This window comes from Urocitellus parryii, chromosome 1, assembly GCF_045843805.1.
Source record: "Urocitellus parryii isolate mUroPar1 chromosome 1, mUroPar1.hap1, whole genome shotgun sequence".
NCBI classification, from domain to species: domain Eukaryota; kingdom Metazoa; phylum Chordata; class Mammalia; order Rodentia; family Sciuridae; genus Urocitellus; species Urocitellus parryii.
Window position 1 is genome coordinate 92592723 of NC_135531.1, and position 20746 is coordinate 92613468.

Here is a 20746-nt window from a genome sequence, read left to right on the forward strand (position 1 = left end):
TTCCTATTTCTCAGACTCAATAACCTCAATCATCCTACCTTCAAGTTCACTGATTCTTTCTTCTGCAGCACAAATCTGCCTTTGAATGCCTCTAGTGAAATTTTCATTTTAGTTTTTGTATTTTTCAGGTCTAGAATTTTTTTCTTTTTGGTATTTTTATTGTTTTTTTTTTTTTTTAGCTGCTATTATCTATTTCCATGCTGGGGATCAGCTTGAGTTATAAACATAAGATCTTCTTAGTTGTCTTTGAGCCTGTGTCTTTCTCTGTATTGCACATTGACTTTATAACTTCTGTATTTGCAATTGCTTTTGGGTGTTCTAATCTTTAATGCCTGTTCCCCAAAGGGAAAAAAGAAAAACACAGTGTGGGAGGGAGAAGATGTCAGCCCTTTAAAATTCCAAGGATGTTTCAGTCAGAAAAGATACTAGAAGCAATGCGGAGTAGGTGGCAACAATGGTTCCCCACCTCTGTATCTGCATCTTTTCGATTAGCACCAAACAATTGGAACATAAGCCCTAATATTTGGAGGACATGGTCTTTACTCCCCATCCTGTACTTTGCAAGCTGCATACAAAGCTGCTCCAGAAACATGTGCATGGATACCAGCTTGAGACTGGGTTGGGGGATGCATAGCTACTGCTGAGCTGAACTGAAACAAACCAAATATTAACCACAATTTACTGTTCAAGTCTTATTATGAAAGTTGCAGGACTTCTTTAATAGACTCCAGATTTTCAAAATAGTTACATTAGACAGATTTTTCCAGTACAATTTTTATTTAGGTGTGTGTGGAGTGGGGGACAGATTCTGGGCACTTCCATCTCCACCATCTTCCCAGAATCCTTCCCTGAAGGCATTTTTTGCTGATCAAGAAGAAATAGCTGACGAAATAAATGTGTTTCTGGCCAACTCTCAGGAAAAGACAGAAAGCAAAGCCCAGAGTCTGAACAACATGTGTGTGTTTAGGGAAGGTCTGTCTGATCATCTTTCCACACATCAACTAGGAAGCTTGAGTCACTGTAATTTCAAATTAAAGGTAAATCCATGATAGAGACTTGAAGCTTGGGTTCATTCACCTAGGTATCATGGTCCTGAACTTAAGATGGTCCCAAGCTAGAATGTTTCCATCTACTTGGCTGACACAGAAAGCCTCTCTGGAGAAAGTTACCTTCCTCTTAGGTCACAAATTATTTCTTTTCTTTTTTAAATATATATTTTAGTTGTAGGTGGACACAATACCTTTATTTTATTTTTATGTGCTGCATGAACCCAGTGCCTCATGCATGCTAGGCAAGCGTTCTACCACTGAGCCATAACCCCAACCCACAAATTACTTCTACAAGTAATTTTTTTCATATATAATGTGCTTCTCACAATTAAAGATAACTTGGTACATAAGGGAGAAGAAAAATCATCATCAAGATAAGCAGATATAACAGACAACACAAACTTCAAAGACTTTAGAAATTGAAATACTTATTAAACAATACTTATATTTTGAAAGAACAGAAGTCAAAAAATGTCTTCAGAAAAGGAGACAATATAAAAAGTGACATATTTGGAAAAATACCAAAAGTAGAATTTTAGAACTGAAAACCACAGTAGCTGAGATTAAAAGCTCCATTGATAAGGTGACAGCAAATAAAACACAGAGGGATGAGAAAAGCAGAACACAGATCAGAACAAATGACCAAAAGTGTATTATTGAAAGACAAAATATTGAAAGAGGGTATGCAACATAAGGAATAGAATGAGAAAGTCATTTACATTGAATCTGAGTCACTAAAGAACGCAGAGAGTGGAATAAAGAGAATATTTGGAGAATGCTTAGAAATAGCTACTACCAAATCAATGCTTCTAAGTGAGACTGAAAGGTCACATTAATGACAAATGGCACACTACTACTGAACAATCTGGTAGTTTTTTTAATTCAATAAGGAAGAACTCTGGGAAAGTTAGAAAGGGTGTCAAGAAGTTACAAAGTAGTATTTTCACTCAATTAACCCTCTCTGCTGAGGCAACATTTGTTTCTTTTAGCTTGGAAGGAGAGGGAACAGAAAAAATGTATAAGCTCCAAATTAATAGGAGAAAAGGGGCAAATACTCCTTTTGTGTCTGGAGACTCCAGTTCCTATCCTATGTGATTATAACCATTGGGTAGATTGCTTAGGCTTTTTTTTTTTTTTTAAGGGAGAGGGAGAGGGAGAGGGAGAGGGAGAGGGAGAGGGAGAGGGAGGGAGGGAGGGAGGGAGAGAGAGAGAGAGAGAGAGAGAGAGAGAGAGAGAGAGAGAGAGAGAGAGAAGAGAGAGAAGAGAGAGAGAGAGAGGGAGAATTTTAATATTTATTTTTTAGTTTTCAGCAGACACAACATCTTTGTTTCTTTGTATGTGGTGCTGAGGATCGAACCCAGGCCGCACGCGGGCCAGGTGAGCGCGCTACTGCTTGAGCCACATCCCCAGCCTTGCTTAGGTTTTTATTCTCATCATTTTCTACAGAACAGAGGTATCTAAACACTTTCCTGGTAGAAAAGGGCTGAATGGAGCTTTAGTTATTGAGCTAGTTTCTGGAAAGGAGAAAAGAATGAGAAATGATGCCTTTAACTAGAAGATTTTTAAAAATGACATTAGAAACACTAAAACAATTTTCTTATTCTCCTATGCCAGAAAGGAAAAACTATTTAGTCTTCTTTCATTTCAGCATTTTCTCTACCTTATGTAGAACATTACAAACCAGTATTAAGGGGAGGATGAATACTGTATGGTTTGGTCAGGTCTTACCTAGATACTAGGGAGGAAATTCAGATGTTTGAGTCCTAGGACTCCAATTAGCCCATTTATTTCAATGTGTTTTCTTTCTTTATTGTAGAGAGCCTTGTTTCCGTTTATGTGATTGGCAAAAGCAAAAAGAGAAACTGCCTCCCTTTTGACCAACTGAATAATCATGAAGAGTTTTAACATACTATTAAAAATTGCTTCCTGGCTGGGCATGGTGGTGCCTGCCAGTAATCCCAGTGGCTCGGGAGGCTGAGGCAGGAGGATCACAATTTCAATGCCAGCCTCAGCAACTCTTAGTGAAGCCCTAAGCAATTCAGTGAGACCCTGTCTCTAAATAAAATACAAAAAAGGGCTGGGGATGTGGGGCTCAGTGGTTAAGTGCCCCTGGCTTTAAAATCCCCAGTACCAAACCAACCCAAACCAAACCAAACCAAACCCTTGCTTTCAGGATTAACCCTTAAAGAAACACACAATTTATAAATTATATTCCTGATGTATAGGCGAGTATATATCCCTGAGGCTAGGTAAGTGCTCTACCACTGACCCATTTTCTCAGCCCTTCAATTTCTTAATTTTCATCTTTAAAATGAGAAAAATGAAGGTCTGTAATATTTTAAATGGTATTTAACATTGAAACTGAGTTCTTAGAGTAAGGATAAAATAAACCCCAGGACCATGTTGAGGACCATTACCAGCACTTTGAAACTACCAAGAGACAAATTGTTGGAAAAGTCGAGTTAAGACAAAAATTAAACACACTGTTGACATTAGGGCTCTTGGGTTGAAAATCATTGGTAAACTAAAAGTATTCACTTCTAGAAGGGCACAGAAATGGTCAAGGAAGTCACTGCCAAAACCATTTGTAAATAGTTATCTCAAGATTCAAATGTTGTAAGTGAACACTGAATTCACATTGGTTAAACAAATTGAAACCTATCATTTCCTAAACTACCTGTTCAGCAATTGAGGTAGGTGACTCAAGTCTTGCCTTAAGGGGACTTTTCCACATCATTTTATAGAACTCTTCAGTAATAATTAAAACCAGAGGGTATATGCAGCTACTTTCCTAAAGACAACTCCCAACAGTTGTCATGTATGTACAGAAAAGGAGGTAATATTTTCTAATGTTCTTCTTTCTTCTTACCAAAGATTTACACAATTTCGAATTGTTCTTGGAGATTTTAATTTTGCTGGTATTCAGCAAGCCAATTGGATCTTGGGACCCATTTACTTCATCACTTTTATCTTTTTTGTGTTCTTTGTCCTGCTGGTAAGAATAACTATATATTTTCTCCTCTGCCTTTTTCCCTACATTTTTAAAAAAATGGAATTACTCATTTAAAAGAAATTGTAGTATTACTGCCTACCTGTTAAGAACACTGACATTTATTAATGGCATGGATAATATAATAATAATATTATTATAATATTATTATTATTCCTAATAATCCATTTTTAGGACTACTAATATTAGTGACTACTAATATTTTCAAGTTGTTAATGGGAAATGGGATCATAATAGGTGCTTATTTTAGCGAGGAATGTGATTTAAATACATGTGAAATCCTTTAACAAAATGTGAAAGTCCTGTGTTTTTTCAGGCAGGGAATTCAGCCATTCCCATATTTCAATGGTTACAGCCCTTATGGCTAAAAACTCACCCCTTTGTGATTTTCTAGGAGTCACTAAGATGGGTCTCTCAGACATACTCAGAACAAGTCTCTTTGAGTTTCCTATTAAAGGAAACTTGCCTCCCAGTCAAGGCACTGTTAATGTCTTCCATGAAAATACTTTTTGTCATGCATAGAAGTTATTCCCCAGTGATATTCAAGAGTCCTCAGGGTGACAGAGTTAAAGGTGGCAAGCTGGACTAGGGGCGACAATATTATTGTATTATCTGGTCATTAGTAGTTGCAGTCAAATGGGAAATTTAAGCAACTTCATAGTACTTAAAAAACAACAAATCCCTTATGAACATATAATTATTCTAAATTTTTTTCTGATATGTAATATTGATAAATTATAACATTAGTAACCAGGTCAGACACTATTTTTACGCTATCTTTCTCATTATCATATTTGCCTGTATCCACAGGCTATATGTGTTCCATTGTACTCTGCATAGCCACTTATTATTGAGTATATGGGTTACTTTTTGGTTTGGCAATGCTGGTGATTGAACCCAGGATCTCATGCATAAGAGGCAAGTATTCTGCCACTAGGTCACATTCCCAGCCCCAAATGGGTTAATTTAAAACTTGAATATAATTTTACATTTGAATCTAATTTTGCAAATTCCAGTATTTTTTTAAAAAATATTTTTTAGTTGTAAAATACCTTTATTTTATCTATTTTTTATGTGGTGCTGAGGATCGAACCCAGGGCCTCAGACTACTAACCGAGCACTCTACCCTTGAGCCATAACCCCACCCCAAATTCCATGACATGACACTTTTTAAAGTCACTTTTTTTTTTTTTTTTTTGAGACAAAATCTCACTGTTTTGCTCAGGCTGGTCTTGAACTTCTGGGCTTAAGCAATTCTTCTACATCAGCCTTCCAGATAGCCGGGACTGCAGGCACGTGCTACTACATCTGCTTTAAAATCACTAACATTTAAACTAAGTTTTAGCCTAGCAAGGTGACATATGCCTGTAATCCCAGTAACCTGAGAAGCTGAGGTAGGGGAGTGCAAGTTCAAGGCCAACCTCAGCAACCTAGAGAAACTGTGTATCTTAAAAAATAAAAAGGGCTGGGGATGTAGCTCAGAGATAGAGTGCCCCTGGGTTCAATACCCAGTACAGCAACAACAGCAAAAGTATCTATTGAAATAATTGTGTGAATATTTCTCCCTAGAACATGTTCTTGGCAATAATTAATGACACCTATTCTGAAGTGAAAGCTGATTATTCAATAGGCAGAAGACCAGATTTTGAACTTGGTAATGTGATTAAAAAGGTATGTCAAATTCTTTTCTAACTATAATTCTAAAGCAAACTGTATTCCTAGCTCTTGGGTCAAATAACACTTAGACCCCCAACTGGTGGTGGTCTTTCTTCCTGGGGTTTTGTTTTTTGACCCAGTGTTACTCATATTTGCACTACTTTAGTAGAGGCATGAAGTATTCTCTCTGGCTTAAAATACATGTATGAAGATGTGAGGAAAAAAAAAAAAGAACAGTGTTACCTTAGATTAGGTAGAGAGAAGTGATGGGAGGGGAGGAGAGGAGATGGGAGGTTAGGAAGGACAGTAGAATGAAATAGACATTATTATTACTGTGTATATATGTGACTGCATGACCAATATGATTTTGCAACCTGTACACTCAGAAAAATGAGAAATTATATCCCATCTGATTCAAATGTATGATATGTTAAGGTCATTGTACTGTCATGTGTAACTAATTAAAACAAAAAATTTAAAAAATGTAGCTGAAATTATTTCAGAGCTCCATATATCAAATAGTTAATAGGATTACTTAATATTATTTTATTTCTTCCCTCTCAAAAGTTTTCAATTTAGATACTGGCAAATTTCTACACAATATAAACTGAGAATTCCATGTACCCTGTCTTCTTCACTTTCCTGTTTCCATTAATTGTAATATTATTCTCAGTCACTCCTGGCTCAAGACTTATTTCCTTCCCTTTCATATAGTCTCTTGATATGGCCCATGTGTATTTTCTCCCTGCAGATCTTACTAGTCTTTGTGGAATTCAAGAATCTTTTGGAATTCTCACTGCCACCACTAGATTATGGCTTTCTGTAGGTTTCACCAACCTTCCCTATGGCAGCTCTTCATAACTGTTCTAGCTTTCTTCCCATGCAATTCCTATCAGTTTCCCTGGACCTTTCAAAATAGATCCAAAGTCTTTACTCAATACTCCAAGCCCTTGTCAAGCCTCACAGTCACAAACCATCTTCATTAGCTACAGTTATTTAAGCCCTTTTTACATCACCTATTTCCCAGGTAATTTGAGCACTGTGCTTTCACATCCTCTGCTCATGTTAAAATATTCTCATAGCTCCTGGCTTTCTTGCCAACATTCTATTCTTGATGAAGTGGAATCTGCCTTTTCTTTAGACATCTGTACATACCTCATGGGTCTAAGCATAGCACTTCACAGAGAAAAAGTCCTAGTAGTTATGGGGTTAGTGGGGCTTAAGAACTTCTTCCAAGAACTTATCTGTAAAAGAAAACTACTAAGATGACCGAAGCCCTTGCAAAGCGCTTAACTGTGGATTACTTTTCATCCTTTATCTGGAGTATGATGTTGGTGCAAATATTAAAAGTGTTAACATCCTTAATGCATATTAATACATTTAAAAGATTTTTTTTCAAGTGTGATGCCCTCATGAGAATTAACCCCTTTTGCTTTTTCACAAAGGTAAAAACCAAAGATGATAGCAACGTGAAAGGATAATCATGACATTTCTTTAGGACAGCAGTCCCTAGAGATAAATATTTCATATTTAATTTACTTTGGTTAAACATTACACTAATACAGGCTATATTTTTGGTGAAGTTTTAAACTATTTTTAATTATGTACAGGGTTGTTTTAATGCACTTGAGAAACTCAAACTGAAGAAAGCTCAAAAAGATGAAGATGTAAATATGTAAGATGACTTTTCTTAAATTTTATTTATTTATTTATTTTGTGCCAGGGATTGAATCTAGGAGCCTACAATTGGGCAAAATCATCTAGCACAAAGCTGTTTTTATAGTTAAGTGTTTATTGTATACCTGGATCCAAAAAAACACTGGCAACATAGCATACTTTAGACTCAGTTGTCTCCCTTTGTGACTGGGAGATACAGCTTACTGCCACTACCCAACATAGTAAGAGTACTTAGCATTTCAGCTGAAGAAATGATCAAAATTTAAAGTTTCTACTGAATGTATATCACTTTTACATCATCATAAAGTCAAAAAATAATAAATTGACCCATGGTTAAGTCAGAAACCATCTGTATTATAGGAGAAACTTAAAAAATGAGAGTTAAGGTTTTGATTTCAAAATTACCACCATCCAATGTAGTGATTCTAAATATATTGCCATTACATTCAGTAGTGCCTCCTAATTTCTGAGAATGTCATGAAACTCTTAAGCTAATTTAAAATTAACATAACTAGGTGCTGTGGCACATACTATAATCCAGTGACTCGGAAGGCTGAGGCCGGGGGGAATGCAAGCCTCAGCAAATTTACTGAGACCCTGTCTCAAAAAAACAAAACTGAACAAAACAAAACAAAAACAAGGGATGAAACTCAGTGGTAAAATGCCCTGGGTTCAATTCTCAGTACCACAAAAAATAAAATATAATTAATGTAGTAGTCCTGGCATGTTGCTCAGTGGCAGAGTACTTGTCTAGCATGCATGAGGCCCTGGGTTCGATGCCTGGTATCACTAAACAAATTTAATATAATGCACTACTCAGATAAAGGTTTCTTGCTTTTTTGGGGGGGGTGGTGGTACTGGGGATTGAACCACAGCCTTGTATACCATAGGCAACTGCTCTACTACTGAACTCCCCAGCCTGAGAAAAAACTTTAAAGGAAGTTGGGAGAGTCCTATAATGATAGAAAACATATTTAGCTATCTAAAATGAAAATATTTTACACACAACACTTGCAGATAATACTCATACTTAATTTATTTTTTAATTTTACACACATTTATTCCATGATGTGTGTCAAAATGCTTCACAAACCCAGATCTCTGGCAAAAAAAGTAAACTTTCTTTAAAAAAACAGCAACAAAAGATGTGAACCTCTTAATGATCACATTTTCCAAATAATTAGGATTTATTATCATAAAAAACAAAAATACAATTCATATCCTTACTATCAATCAGAATGTATTTCATGGTATCACTTCCCTTTTTACTTTTGTATGCCTCTGATTTTTATTTTATATTTCTCATAGCAAAAGCAGTGGAGAATTGGCTGATGAAGCCAGAAGACAAGGCTTTGATGAAAATGTAAGGTTTAAATTTTTTCATAAATAAGTGGTAGCTTTATTAGAAATCTGCTTACAAAAAAGTTCTGGTTAGGAACTGTAATGATTTTCTTTATTCAGAAAAGTAGTAGTTACCTCTAAATATATCTCCCAGAATTGAGATCCTTTCTTATTTAAGACATACCATTTGGATCCCAGGTGCTTCCTCTCTCCTAGTACTCTCAGCCAGATCCCCTGGTCCCCAGGTGTACACTCACTGTAGCATTATTTATTTAGAGTACATAAAATGATTATATTTCTCTCCTATTAATGTGATGACTTATTCCAATGATTCTAACATTTCAAAAATTATAGCATATATATATATATATTCAATAAATATGAAATTTAAGGAATATATATGTGGAGTTTAAGGAATGGATATCTCCCTGCTACTATCTGTCCACTGAGAAGCCGAGAAGAAATAATATCCTAGCAGAAACAAGTACAACTGAGTACCCAAATCTTAATTTCCAAATACCATTCTCTGCTAACAGGAGGCAGGACTCCTTGGAGACCCTACTTATTGTAGCCTGGAAAGTACAAATGAGCCTGGAATATTTTGTTGAGCCAGAAAGTAAAACTGTTCAAAGAAGAACAGAGACCTGTTAAAAGCACACAAGACAAGCAGTAATATTAGGATGAAGTCTAACCAATACCATCTTTTTTGGTGGTGCTGAGGATTGAACCCTCGGTCTTGTGTATGTGAGGCAAGCACTCCACTTAGCTATATCCCCAGCCCCAGAGCATCTTCAACAATCACAAAGCAACATCATCAGTACTGGAACAAATTTACATCATGCCACCTGATAGGATGCCATTAAATCAACATCCCAGTATCTAATCATAATGAAATGTCACACAATCCTAAACTGAAGGACATTCCACAAAATAAATGACCTGTATTCTTTAAAAGTATCAGGGTCACATTGTAAACATGTGGAACTATTCCACAGTAAATAAGATTAAAATGACAAGTAAAAATACAATGCATAATTCTGAACTGGATCCTTTTCCCATAAGAACATCATTGGGACCACTGACTGGTAAACTTGAACGGGACAGTGACTATTATAATAATTTATCAATATTAATTTTCTGATTCTGATTGTTGTATTAGGATACATATTGAAGTATTCAGGAATAAAACATTCATGTCTTACCCCTAAAGACTTCAGGGAAAAAAAAATGTATTTGAATTGTTCTTGTAGCTTTTAAGTTAAAAAAAAAAAAATTGTGAGGAATTGTGGGGGAGTACCGGGGATTGAACTCAGGGGTACACAACCACTGAGCCACATCCCCAGCCCTCTTTTGTATTTTATGTAGAGACAGGGTCTTGCTGAGTTGCTTAGGGCCTCATTGAGTTGCTGAGGCTGGCTTCAAATCCTTGATCCTCCTGACTCAGCCGCCTCAGCCACTGGGATTACAGGCATGTGCCCGCCACTGCACCCTGCTTAAGAAACAATTTTGAGCTATTTAAGCCCCTCAGAGCAAAAGGGGAAAGTTCTACATTATTCTTTTACAATAATTATATATTGTACCAAAAAGACAAAAAAGCTAATCTCACAATTCTTGAAGCAAGACTTAAGTAAAATATAAGCAAATAGAATCTAATAGCACACAATATAGCTCAAGGGTAGAACATTTGCTTAAAATGCACAAGGCCCTGAGTTCAATCCCCAGTGAACCAAAAACAAAACAAAAAAAGCACACAAATATCATAATTCATATAAGGCTTATTCTATGAAAGAATGGTTCAAAATTGGGTAATCAACATAATTATATTAAAAGGAAAATTATATGATCATTTTCCATATTTGCTGGGTATTTAATAAGTTTCAACCTCAATCTTGAAGAGAAATTAACAAAATGAAAGTACTGGGATTGAACCGGAGGAACACTTTACTACTGAGCTACATACCCAGCCCCTCATTTTATTTTTTAAGACAGGGTCTAAGTTACCAGGCTGGCCTTAAATTTGAGATCCTCCTGCCTCAGGTTCCTAAGTTGCTGGAATTCCTTAATAGGCCTTGTGCATGTGAGGCAAGCACATTAAGGAATAGATATCTCCCTGCTACTATCTCTGTCCAATGAGAAGCCGAGAAGAAATAATACCCTAGCAGAAACAAGTACAACTGAGTACCCAAATGTTGAGGACAAGATATTGATGTACTGAAAGGGGTCAATCAAAACAATTAGGTAAGAGAAATGCATTAGAGGTTTAAGAATCTAAAAGAGGTAAAACTGCCTCTATTTGAGATATGATTTCTAGATATATGATGATCTGAAAATTAAAATGAAAAGTAAGAACATTCAATAAAATAATTGAAGAAATAATTTATAATAAATACTATCATGTCATGTATGCAGACATCAGTTTATTAAAAATTACAATGGTAACAAGAGTAAATAATGCCCAGAAATTAATGTACATGTTCAAAATCAAGATAAGGGAAAATGTGAACATTCTTTTTAAAGATGCTGTTGCTGATTACTTCTGAAGGAATGTGATGAGGCGAATTCTGGGTATGCCAAAAGATGCTAGATGCTGCAACCTTGAGCTAACATTGCTGCTGGAAATTGCATAAGAAGTACTACTAGAAACAAAAAATCCCAGAAAGACCCTTCTCCTCTACATTCCCTAAATAATGGCAGAATCTTAACAGAAATCCAGTTAGCAAGAGTTTGGAGAATGAGGGGTGCAAAGCAACAGAGAGCAGAGTTTAAGAGGGTAAAATTCTCTTCTGGCTATTTAACGTGTACATTTGCAATTCCATAAAATAACTATTTCAAGCCATAATTTATTAGGATGGAACTATTCTTTATACAGATGAAAATACTTTTGCTCCAGCAGCACAAATTTTCTGGCATGAGGTACTTGTTTGGGAATACATGGATAGATTGTATGCAGATTGAGTAACACAGTAATTACTTAGAGGTACATGGGCTAGGCATGTAGCTCAGTGGTAGAGCACTTGCCTACCATGCACAAGGGCCTGGGTTCAATCCCTAGAACTGCAAAAAACTGGAATAAAGAACATACAGAATGAGAACATCTCAGGTTTGACACCAAGGATAAAACAGGAAGCAACTCAGATGAAGATGCAAAAGGGAAGGGCAATGTAATGAGGAAAATTTGTAAACAAAACCAAAAACCCCCAAACTTCCCTAAAAATGCTAAATAGTTCTTATACCTAAGTCCTCTTAAGTGCCTTTGCTGATACACAGACCTAAACATCAGGCAGGGCAAAAAGCCAATCAGGCTTATACTTGTCCTCTAAATTGACAGGAGATTCAAAGAGCAGAGAAAATGAAAAAATGGAAAGAGCGGCTTGAGAAGAAGTATTATTCTACAGAAATTGAAGATGACTACCAGCCTGTCACTCAACAAGAATTTCAAGAGTAAGCATTTGTTTTAACCAGGGTACTATCAGGCATCATGACATGGGGATTCAGGACATATGTCACATTATTTTTCTGAAGCTTGAACTTATCTCTTTAGAATGTGACTCCATTTACTTAAAACTGTTTTTATCCCTACATCTCTAAAATGATAGAAACTGCCATTTATATTTGACAAGTATGACAGATACTGTTTTCCATGCAGGTTTAGAATGTCAGAGCCACAATTAGCTATATAAAGCATGTTTTAGCTCACCATACTATCTTCCTTGTCACAGCAATTCACTCTTAATAACCTGTGGTCTTTAAACACAAGTGTATTACTGACTCGTTCTCCACTAACTTCTAATTATCTTTTAGACTCTTTTTATATGCTGTGGAGCTGGAGAAGGAATTACACTATATCAGTTTAAAGCTAAACCGAGTGATGAGAAAGCTTTCAGCTCTACAAAAATAAGACAAGAGGTGAGAATCTGTGATGCAATCATAAGGTTATTTCTGACAAGACTTACTCTACTAGACATGTGAATGCCCCCTGGGCCCCTTTTGCAGGTTTTGTGCAAGTTTATTTGCACTAAACTTTCAAATCACTGAATTATCCTCAGGGTTGTTTATAATAATCAAATGATTTCCAGGAATTAAGTGCTACCAAATATGACCCACTACACAATCCATATATTACAACTTGCCTGGCTCATGCATAAAACTTTTATGATGAGGTTTATTACTCAATTCTACAAATATGAAGAGAAAGTGCAAAATAATGCTTGTAGTTCATGGGTCAATATAAGCATATCACTATGTTCTGACTTTGTTGGGTCACAGATATATTAATAAAGGTTTAGACATTATATTACTCCTAAGTGAAAAAAATTCTCCATTCTTCAGATAAGCCTAAGTACAGAAGAACAAACTTCCCAGACAAGAACAGAAATTTCACTGGTATCTGTCTTCAAACTGGAAATTCACCTATATCAGGGTCATAAGAAGTCATGCTTGGGAAATGTAAATGATGCTGCAAGTGCCATGTTTCTATGGTTGGAAAACTGTGTATGACTGGTATTACATGAAATAGAGGGAAACTCTTATCATTTAGCCATAGCACCCATCTTACACATCAGTGCTCAAAAGACTTTGAATTTTAAAACTTCAACTGAATAAAGGGATTTTATTTTTTTTTCCTTGTTTTTGAGGTAGGGTTGCTCTATGTTGTCTAGGCTCAAAGTAGCTAGTACTACAGGCACATGCCATCATGCCCAGGAAATAAAGGAATTTTATTTATTTTGCAGTACTGGGGAATGAACCCAGGGGTGCTGAGCCACATCCCCAGACATTTCTGTATTTGTTTTGAGACAGGGTCTTGCTAAATTGCTGAGGATGGCCTCAAAACTGCAATCCTCCTGTCCAGACTCCTAAATAGCTGGGATAGGTATGTCCTACTCTGGAGACTGAGGCAGGAGGATTTCAAGTTCAAGAAAGCTTGGGCAACTTATAGAGACCCTGTCTCAAAAAAAACGATGTGGATGTAACTTAAAGAGAGTCACTATGCATGAGGCTATGGGTTTATCCCCTACATTGCCCCAAAAAAAAAAAAAAAGTAAAATTATTACATACCTTCCTTAGGTCAAGCTATGCATTGAGTTTTCTTATCAGGATAATTCATTGCAATACACTATTCTGCAGCTTCTCCATAGATTTCCCAAGGAAAGCAATCAGTGGCCTTTCCCTGCCTTACACTCCCCATAATTAGTGTTCCCTGATGTGGTCCCTGGGTAAGGTAATTGTAGCAAGACTGAGAACATCAAGGAAACATTTAAGATCTCAGCTTTTTTCTTTTTTAACACCTACTGGAAAAACACATTTACAATGACTTAGAACATTAAAGTTCTTTTATTACAAAAGTTTATACAATGAAGCGCCAGACACAGCAATGCAATTATACTGATTATACTTATACAGTGTTTATTTGTACCAAAGTAAAACTATCACGAATTGCCTAATTGTACCACCTACTGCTGCTCAACCATGACACACAATACTATCACATAGAGTAAGTGCTGCCATGCCACTTTTACCTATTTCTACTCAATAACCAACATCATGAAGCAGCTGTTAATTCTAAAATGAAACCAGTCAGGGCACCGACTTATAAAAATAATATGGTACTCACATAGATTTAGCATTATAAAGAAGGAATATATTATTTAAAACATTTAAATAGTGCATATGGACATTTTTGCATGTGGTATATAAAATAAAACATTCATAAAAACAATATACAGTGCACATAAATTAGATGTTAGACCCCTGTCTGGAACCTAAAGAAATTAACTGAAATGTACACTGCATAATGGATTCAAATAAAAGTGATACATCTTTTGGCATTTCAATTTTACCAGGAATACATTATGAATAATCTAGTTTCATCAAAAGGAAACACACAAAAAGGGCTGGATTTAGTGCTTTATTCCTCAACTACATGTTTACTACCACTGGATTTTTCCTCCCTCCCAAAAAAGGCATTGCACACACAAGTGAAATGTGAAATACTAGAAACACTATTATCAAGCTACTTCATGTGCTTACTATGTGATAGTGCTAGAAGTTTGAGGTTCATGCTTCCCTCACCTTATTAAAGGATGTTGTAAAATTCCAATTTTGTATAAAACAAATTTTTAATATAAGCTAGTTAAGAAAACCATGCATGAGTCAAGGCATGCAAAACATGGGCACAAAATGAAATACTCATCAATCCAAATAAGCACCAGGAAAAAAAATTAACACTTAGATTAGTCTGACACAAATCTGCTATTGTATATTTTTTAACAAAAATGATATCACCATTCCATGAAAATGATTAGCCATGCAAAGCAAGAGAAATAAGACATGCTAAGAGCATATGACAAGGGGCATACCACCACATATCTTGTAAACGGCTGCTTTAAACAGCATGTAATTGAGGAAAAGGTGGTTTCTATTTTTAGAGAATGTTTTTCCTATGGATTTTGCTGATTTAAAAAAAAAAAGAAAAAAATGTAGCCCCTTGAAGGTAAATGCAGTGGTATAGCCCTTGTTAAGAACAGATTTACTTAGGCATAATGATTATTTTGCCAATTTTGGCCCATTTGATTAAACATACAAATCTGAGCACCATCAGAGTTCCTACATACTGACATGGCTGCTTTCTCACATTATCTGGAGGTGGGTGGGGAGGGTAAGAGTACAGAATCCCATTCAAACAAATCACATCATCACCAGCTGATAAACACTAATTTAGGAACCAACAGTAACTTAAGTCCGATAGGCAGCATGTGATGTGTGGTATGTGTTCTCTAAGCAAGGTCACTTTTTGGTCTACCCACTGTTATCTTCATCCAAGAGCTGTGTGACCACTGAATTATAAAATTTTCTAACATACTACCTGTGAGGTGTCACTTTGGGAATTAAACAGAAACGTGTTCCACTGTAGGACTTAAAATTTCAGTTTGATTTTGGTTTTCTAGGAGAACAACACAGTTGCATATGTGCACTTGTATAGGCTTTTCTTTCAAATTTTCAGTCATTCTGTGAGAAAAAGGCAACCGAAGAATTCAGTGTGAAGATTTTCCTCTCAATTTTCTTCAGTAATGAAAAAAAAAAAATTAGTAATAACAAAACACTCTGTATTTCCAAAGTTCTTGAAGTTGAAAGGATAAAATTCTAGTCTTTTGCTAACAGGATGTATCTGTAGTACAAAACAATGAAAGAAGCTGCGTGTTTGCAAAAGGTGGAGAGGACAGTCTGTGGTTAGTATGGAATATCATACTCCCTAGAGAGGGCCTACTTACCCTTGCATTATTTGTTTAGTGGCATCACAATCAAGTACAAAATGAGATTCTCTGAGTGCCTGACAAAATGAACTCAAGTACCAGCCAAGTATACATGATGACAGCTTCAAGGAATACAAGTGACTTTATGATGTGAATTTTCAAGGAGCATATTTTATATGGATTTTGAAGAATCTTGTTTGCTGATAAGAACTTCAAGAAGCCTAAGTTTTGCTTTGATTTTCTTGTATTCCCTATATTCCTCAAGCACTGGAACACGATCCTCCTTCTGGGCATTCCTAAGGAAGAAAATCACTAATTATATATTCAAATAAAAAGTTGCTCTGCAAGAAAAAAAAGGGTTATTGGACTAATTCGCTCATTCCCAAAGAACATTCCTAAAATACTTCAGATTAAATAATGCTATATTTCTTTTATCAATGATCAATATTTCACAAAACATTGACAACTAAACTCTGCCAGGTAGGTCTGTGTCTAGTGTTAGAAAACCACCCAGAGTCATTTCATATATTTAGTTAAAACAAAATAAAACAAAAATTTAGTTAACTGTGCCTGTACAGTTTACTAACTTTATATTATGAGCCAATGCAATTCGGTTTGATCATCAGCTAAAATGTGGTATCATCCCAACCATAATTATAAGCAAAATTTTCTTCTGATGATAATATAAAGAAGTAGAAGGTACCTGGAAAACGCATTCCTGCACTTCAGATTTTCTTAGTCTTTTGTATAGGTTGGTATAATGATTATCTTAATTCCCAGAATTAAACACATTTTGGAATTTGTAATGGAGCTACTATTGGGAAAAGCATTTCTGAATTGAATATTTTTTTTCTCATTTTAAAAGACTCCTCTAGGAACCAGCCATGGTGGTGATCTCCTGTAACTAAGGCTGAGGCAGGTGAATCACAAGTTTGAGGCCAGTTTGGGCAAATTAGTAAGATCCTGTCTCAAAAATTTAAAAAAGGGCTGGAGATGTATTCAGTGGTAGAGCACTTGCCTAGTGGATGCGAGATCCTGAGTTTCAGCCCCAATCCTGCCCCCACCCCTGGAAAAACTAAACACAAAAAACATAAAACAAAAAAACCCTCGATCAACTATACATATTAGATAAAGGCACATGCCTGCCACATCTTAGAAACTCGCAGCCTGAAATGACCCAACATGTAGCCTGAAAACAATTTTATCAGTATAAAAATTTTGAGAATCCAAACTAGTTGAGGATACCATTCCTATTAGGGGACCCTTAAGGGGACCCTTATTAAAAAGAAAAACATCTCATTTCACAACCATTTCCTAAAGGGTAAGAATGTAGAAAAAAGACAAAAATCACTATAGCTCTGTGGTGTAGTGTTTCCCAAGCAAGTGCAAAGGTTTGATCTCCAGCACTACACACACACCACTGCAATTCAACCCAGACTCCAAACTCCTGAGGTCAACCCTAATATTTTTCTTTTTCTTTCTTCTTTTTTTTGGTATTGGGGATGGAACTCAGGGACATTTAACCACTAAGCCACATCCCGAGCCTTTTTTTTTTTCCCCCTTTCTAATTCTTATTTTGACCCAAGGTCTTGCTAAGTTGCTGAAGCTGGCCTTGAATTTTACCCTCCTGCTTCAGCCTCCTTAGTTGCTGGGATTATTGGCACATGCCACTGTGCACAGTGAAATATTTTATCTAATGTTGTTTCTTCCAGCTCTGAATTTCCTTGCAATTAATCATAGCAGGGCTTCAGAGCATTGAAAAATGTCATACAACTTAATTTTCAATAATGCTAACATCTCATAAGCAAAATTTATCTATAATTCTATGTATTCCACTATTTTAACATATGGACATTTTGTGAGTTAACAGAGAAAGATAACAGTATTATGACATTTGACAAACCTTCCATTTTTTTGATAAAATGCCTCTTCAAATTCCCGTAATGTTTTACGGAGTTTCTTTTTTTCAGCTCTGGCTTTCCAAAGTTGTTCCAGTAATTCAGGCCTAAAATTGAAATGAAAAGAAAACATTAAAAGGGCACAGAGATGATTCATTATGTTCCTTAACAGTAGTTCTAGCCCTGGCTAAAAATTAAAATCAGCTAGAAGGTTTTTAGAGCATATTAATGCCTTACTCCATCTCCAAACCAATTAAATTAGAATAGCCGAAAGGCCTTATTAGTATTAGTACTTAAAACAAAAACAAAATTTAATAATTGATTGTGATGTGAACTCAGGGTTAAGAACATCTTCACTTTGCTGTGCTCATTTCTTGGGGTAATAAAGAAGAAACTAAAGGAAAACTTCAGATGGTTTGCATGCTTTGTTATATATCAAATATAAGATTTTACTTTAAATTTTTTTTGAAACACACTATTTTGGGCAATGGGGGGTCACTTTACCATCTGGCTATAACCCCAGCCCTCATGATTTTAAGAGAGTCTTCTTTCTAATTTGCCCAGGCTGGCCTCAAACCTGTGCTCCTCTTGCCTCAGCCTCTTTTAAGTCACTGAGATTACAGGAGTGTGCCATCATGCCCCACTAAAACACACCATATTTAATAAAAGAAAATGGAAATGATAACATGTACTTGTAAATCACTTTTTAAAGGGTGTATCTAGCTTGTGGTTAATTCTTAATTAATCATTTGTATTAATCCCTTGTAAGTGCTCAAATTATTTTACAAAAAATTCAATATTATACACATAGGCTAAAATCAAACTAGACTACATACATAGAAGCTGCACGAGTACTTGACAAACGGAGATCCAGAGCCAGTTTTTCTTGATTTTCTTCAACATCAGATTCTGAATTTTCCAATGAAGTCTGTGCATGTACAGCTGTTTTCAAGATATCACTTAACTCAGAGGATAGACTAACGCCATCTTCTTCTTCTTCCTAAAACAGAGAAACAGGCTATGGCTTTCAACTTTCCCTTTAGGAAATCAATTAAGAATGAGTTCTTTAAAGGATTACCTTGATTTCTTCAAAAAAATGTGCAGTTTCTCCTTCTATGATTGGCTGTAACATCTGACTCCTTCGCTTGGTGGAGGGAGATCCCTATAACAATCAGTAATACAGATTTTTTTTTTAGTTGTATATGGACACAATATCTTTATTTATTTTTTTTATTTTTATGTGGTGCTGAGATCGAACCCAGTGCATTGCACGTGCCAGGCAGGCACTCTACCACTAAGCCATAACCCCAGTCTCAATAATACAGTTTTAAAGTATTTAGTGAAGCTTCACTTCATTATGGTACAAATATTAAACTTTATTTTCAAAATCTTAAGCGTATACTTTTAATATTTTTAGAGGTTCTTAATTTTTGCTTACATTTTCCTTTTTATTTATGCATAAGGGTGATAATTATATTTAGAAAAGTCTAAAAGAGTTCATTCAATAGTGTTTTACTATTCTAAACAAGTGTCACATATATTTTAACTGGTTGCAATTTTATTTTTAAAAATAGCTGTCAAGCATACTATAGTGACGTAGCCACATCAATGTTTATAGCAATTCACAATAGCTAACTATGGAACCAACCTATGTGCCCTTCAACAGATGAATGGATAAAGAAACTATGGTATATATACACAATGGAATATTACTCACCTTAAAGAATGAAATTATGGCATTTGCTTGTAAATTGATGGAACTGGAGAATATCATGCTAAGTGAAATAAACCAATTTCAAAGAACCAAAGGCCAAAGGTTTTCTCTGATATGTGGATGCTAATTCACAATGGGGGAGAATAGAGGTATTTAGAACTAGACAGGGGAGTGAAGGGAGGGAATGGGGTATGGGGATAGGAATGATAGTAGAATGAATCAGATATTATTACCGTATGTGCATGTATGACTATAGGACCTGTGAAATTCTACGTCATGTACAACCAGATGAATGAGAAGTTACACTCCATTTATATATGAGGTGTTGAAATGCATTGTCATGTGTAACTAATTAGAACAAATAAAAAAAAATTAAAAAACAAATAGCTGACAAATATTTTTTGTCCCAAGAATGTTCTTCACTCAAAAAAATGAGCTGGGGTTGTAGCTCAGTGGTAAAGCACTTGCCCAGCAACACATAAAAATAAATAAATAAAATAAAAGTATTGTGTCCACTACAACTAAAATAATACATAAAACCCCCCAACTTTATTAAAATAATTATTAAAATCATTATATCATAACATTAATTCTTTAAAAGTGGATAGTTCCATCACCACTAATTCCAGAACATTTCATCACTACAAAAGAAACCCACTAGATATTACTCATTTGCCTTGACCCATAACCCTTTGTAAATACTAATCTACACTTTGTCTTTATGGGCTTGCCTGTTCTTAAAATTTCATATAAATAGGATTATATAATATGGCCTTTTGTGTCTGGTTAATTTCACTCATCATATTTTTATGGTTTTCACCCATGTATTCATATTTGTGTATATATATATAAAATATGTATATATGTATGTATGTATTTTATTCCTTTTTTTGCTGCATAATACTCTAGTGAATACTGGATATACCATATTTTGTTTATCCATTTATCAGCTGACAGACATTTAGGCTATTATGAATAATACTGCTGTGAACACTTGTGTACAAGTTTTTTTGTGGACATTTTCACATCTTTTGAGTATTTACCAAATAGTAGCTATACCATTTTACATTCCCACCCAGCAGTGTATGAAGGATTTGATTTATCCAGATTCTCACCACAATACTGTTATCATCTTTTTCATTAATACTCAT

At 35.4% G+C, this 20746-nt stretch overlaps 2 protein-coding genes across 5 annotated transcripts in view; one reads left to right on the forward strand and one right to left on the reverse strand.

Annotated features, from left to right (window-relative positions):
• Pkd2l2 (polycystin 2 like 2, transient receptor potential cation channel) overlaps positions 1-16157 on the forward strand; it is a 35639-nt gene extending 19482 nt beyond the window's left edge. Inside the window, exons 9-14 of the mRNA XM_026401240.2 lie at positions 3924-4044; positions 5629-5730; positions 7326-7390; positions 8701-8755; positions 12062-12174; positions 16021-16157. Of these exons, the coding sequence (XP_026257025.1) occupies positions 3924-4044; positions 5629-5730; positions 7326-7390; positions 8701-8755; positions 12062-12174; positions 16021-16072 (508 nt within the window). The 3' untranslated portion in view covers positions 16073-16157. The remainder of the gene's footprint in view (positions 1-3923; positions 4045-5628; positions 5731-7325; positions 7391-8700; positions 8756-12061; positions 12175-16020) is intronic.
• Fam13b (family with sequence similarity 13 member B) overlaps positions 15931-20746 on the reverse strand; it is an 80237-nt gene continuing 75421 nt past the window's right edge. For all 4 annotated transcript variants that reach the window (XM_026401238.2, XM_026401236.2, XM_026401235.2 and 1 more), the window contains 4 exons: positions 18960-19043; positions 18718-18881; positions 17887-17988; positions 15931-16279 (listed from right to left, as the gene is read on the reverse strand). In XM_026401238.2, coding sequence (XP_026257023.2) covers positions 16156-16279; positions 17887-17988; positions 18718-18881; positions 18960-19043 — 474 coding nt within the window. In that variant the 3' untranslated portion in view covers positions 15931-16155. The remainder of the gene's footprint in view (positions 16280-17886; positions 17989-18717; positions 18882-18959; positions 19044-20746) is intronic.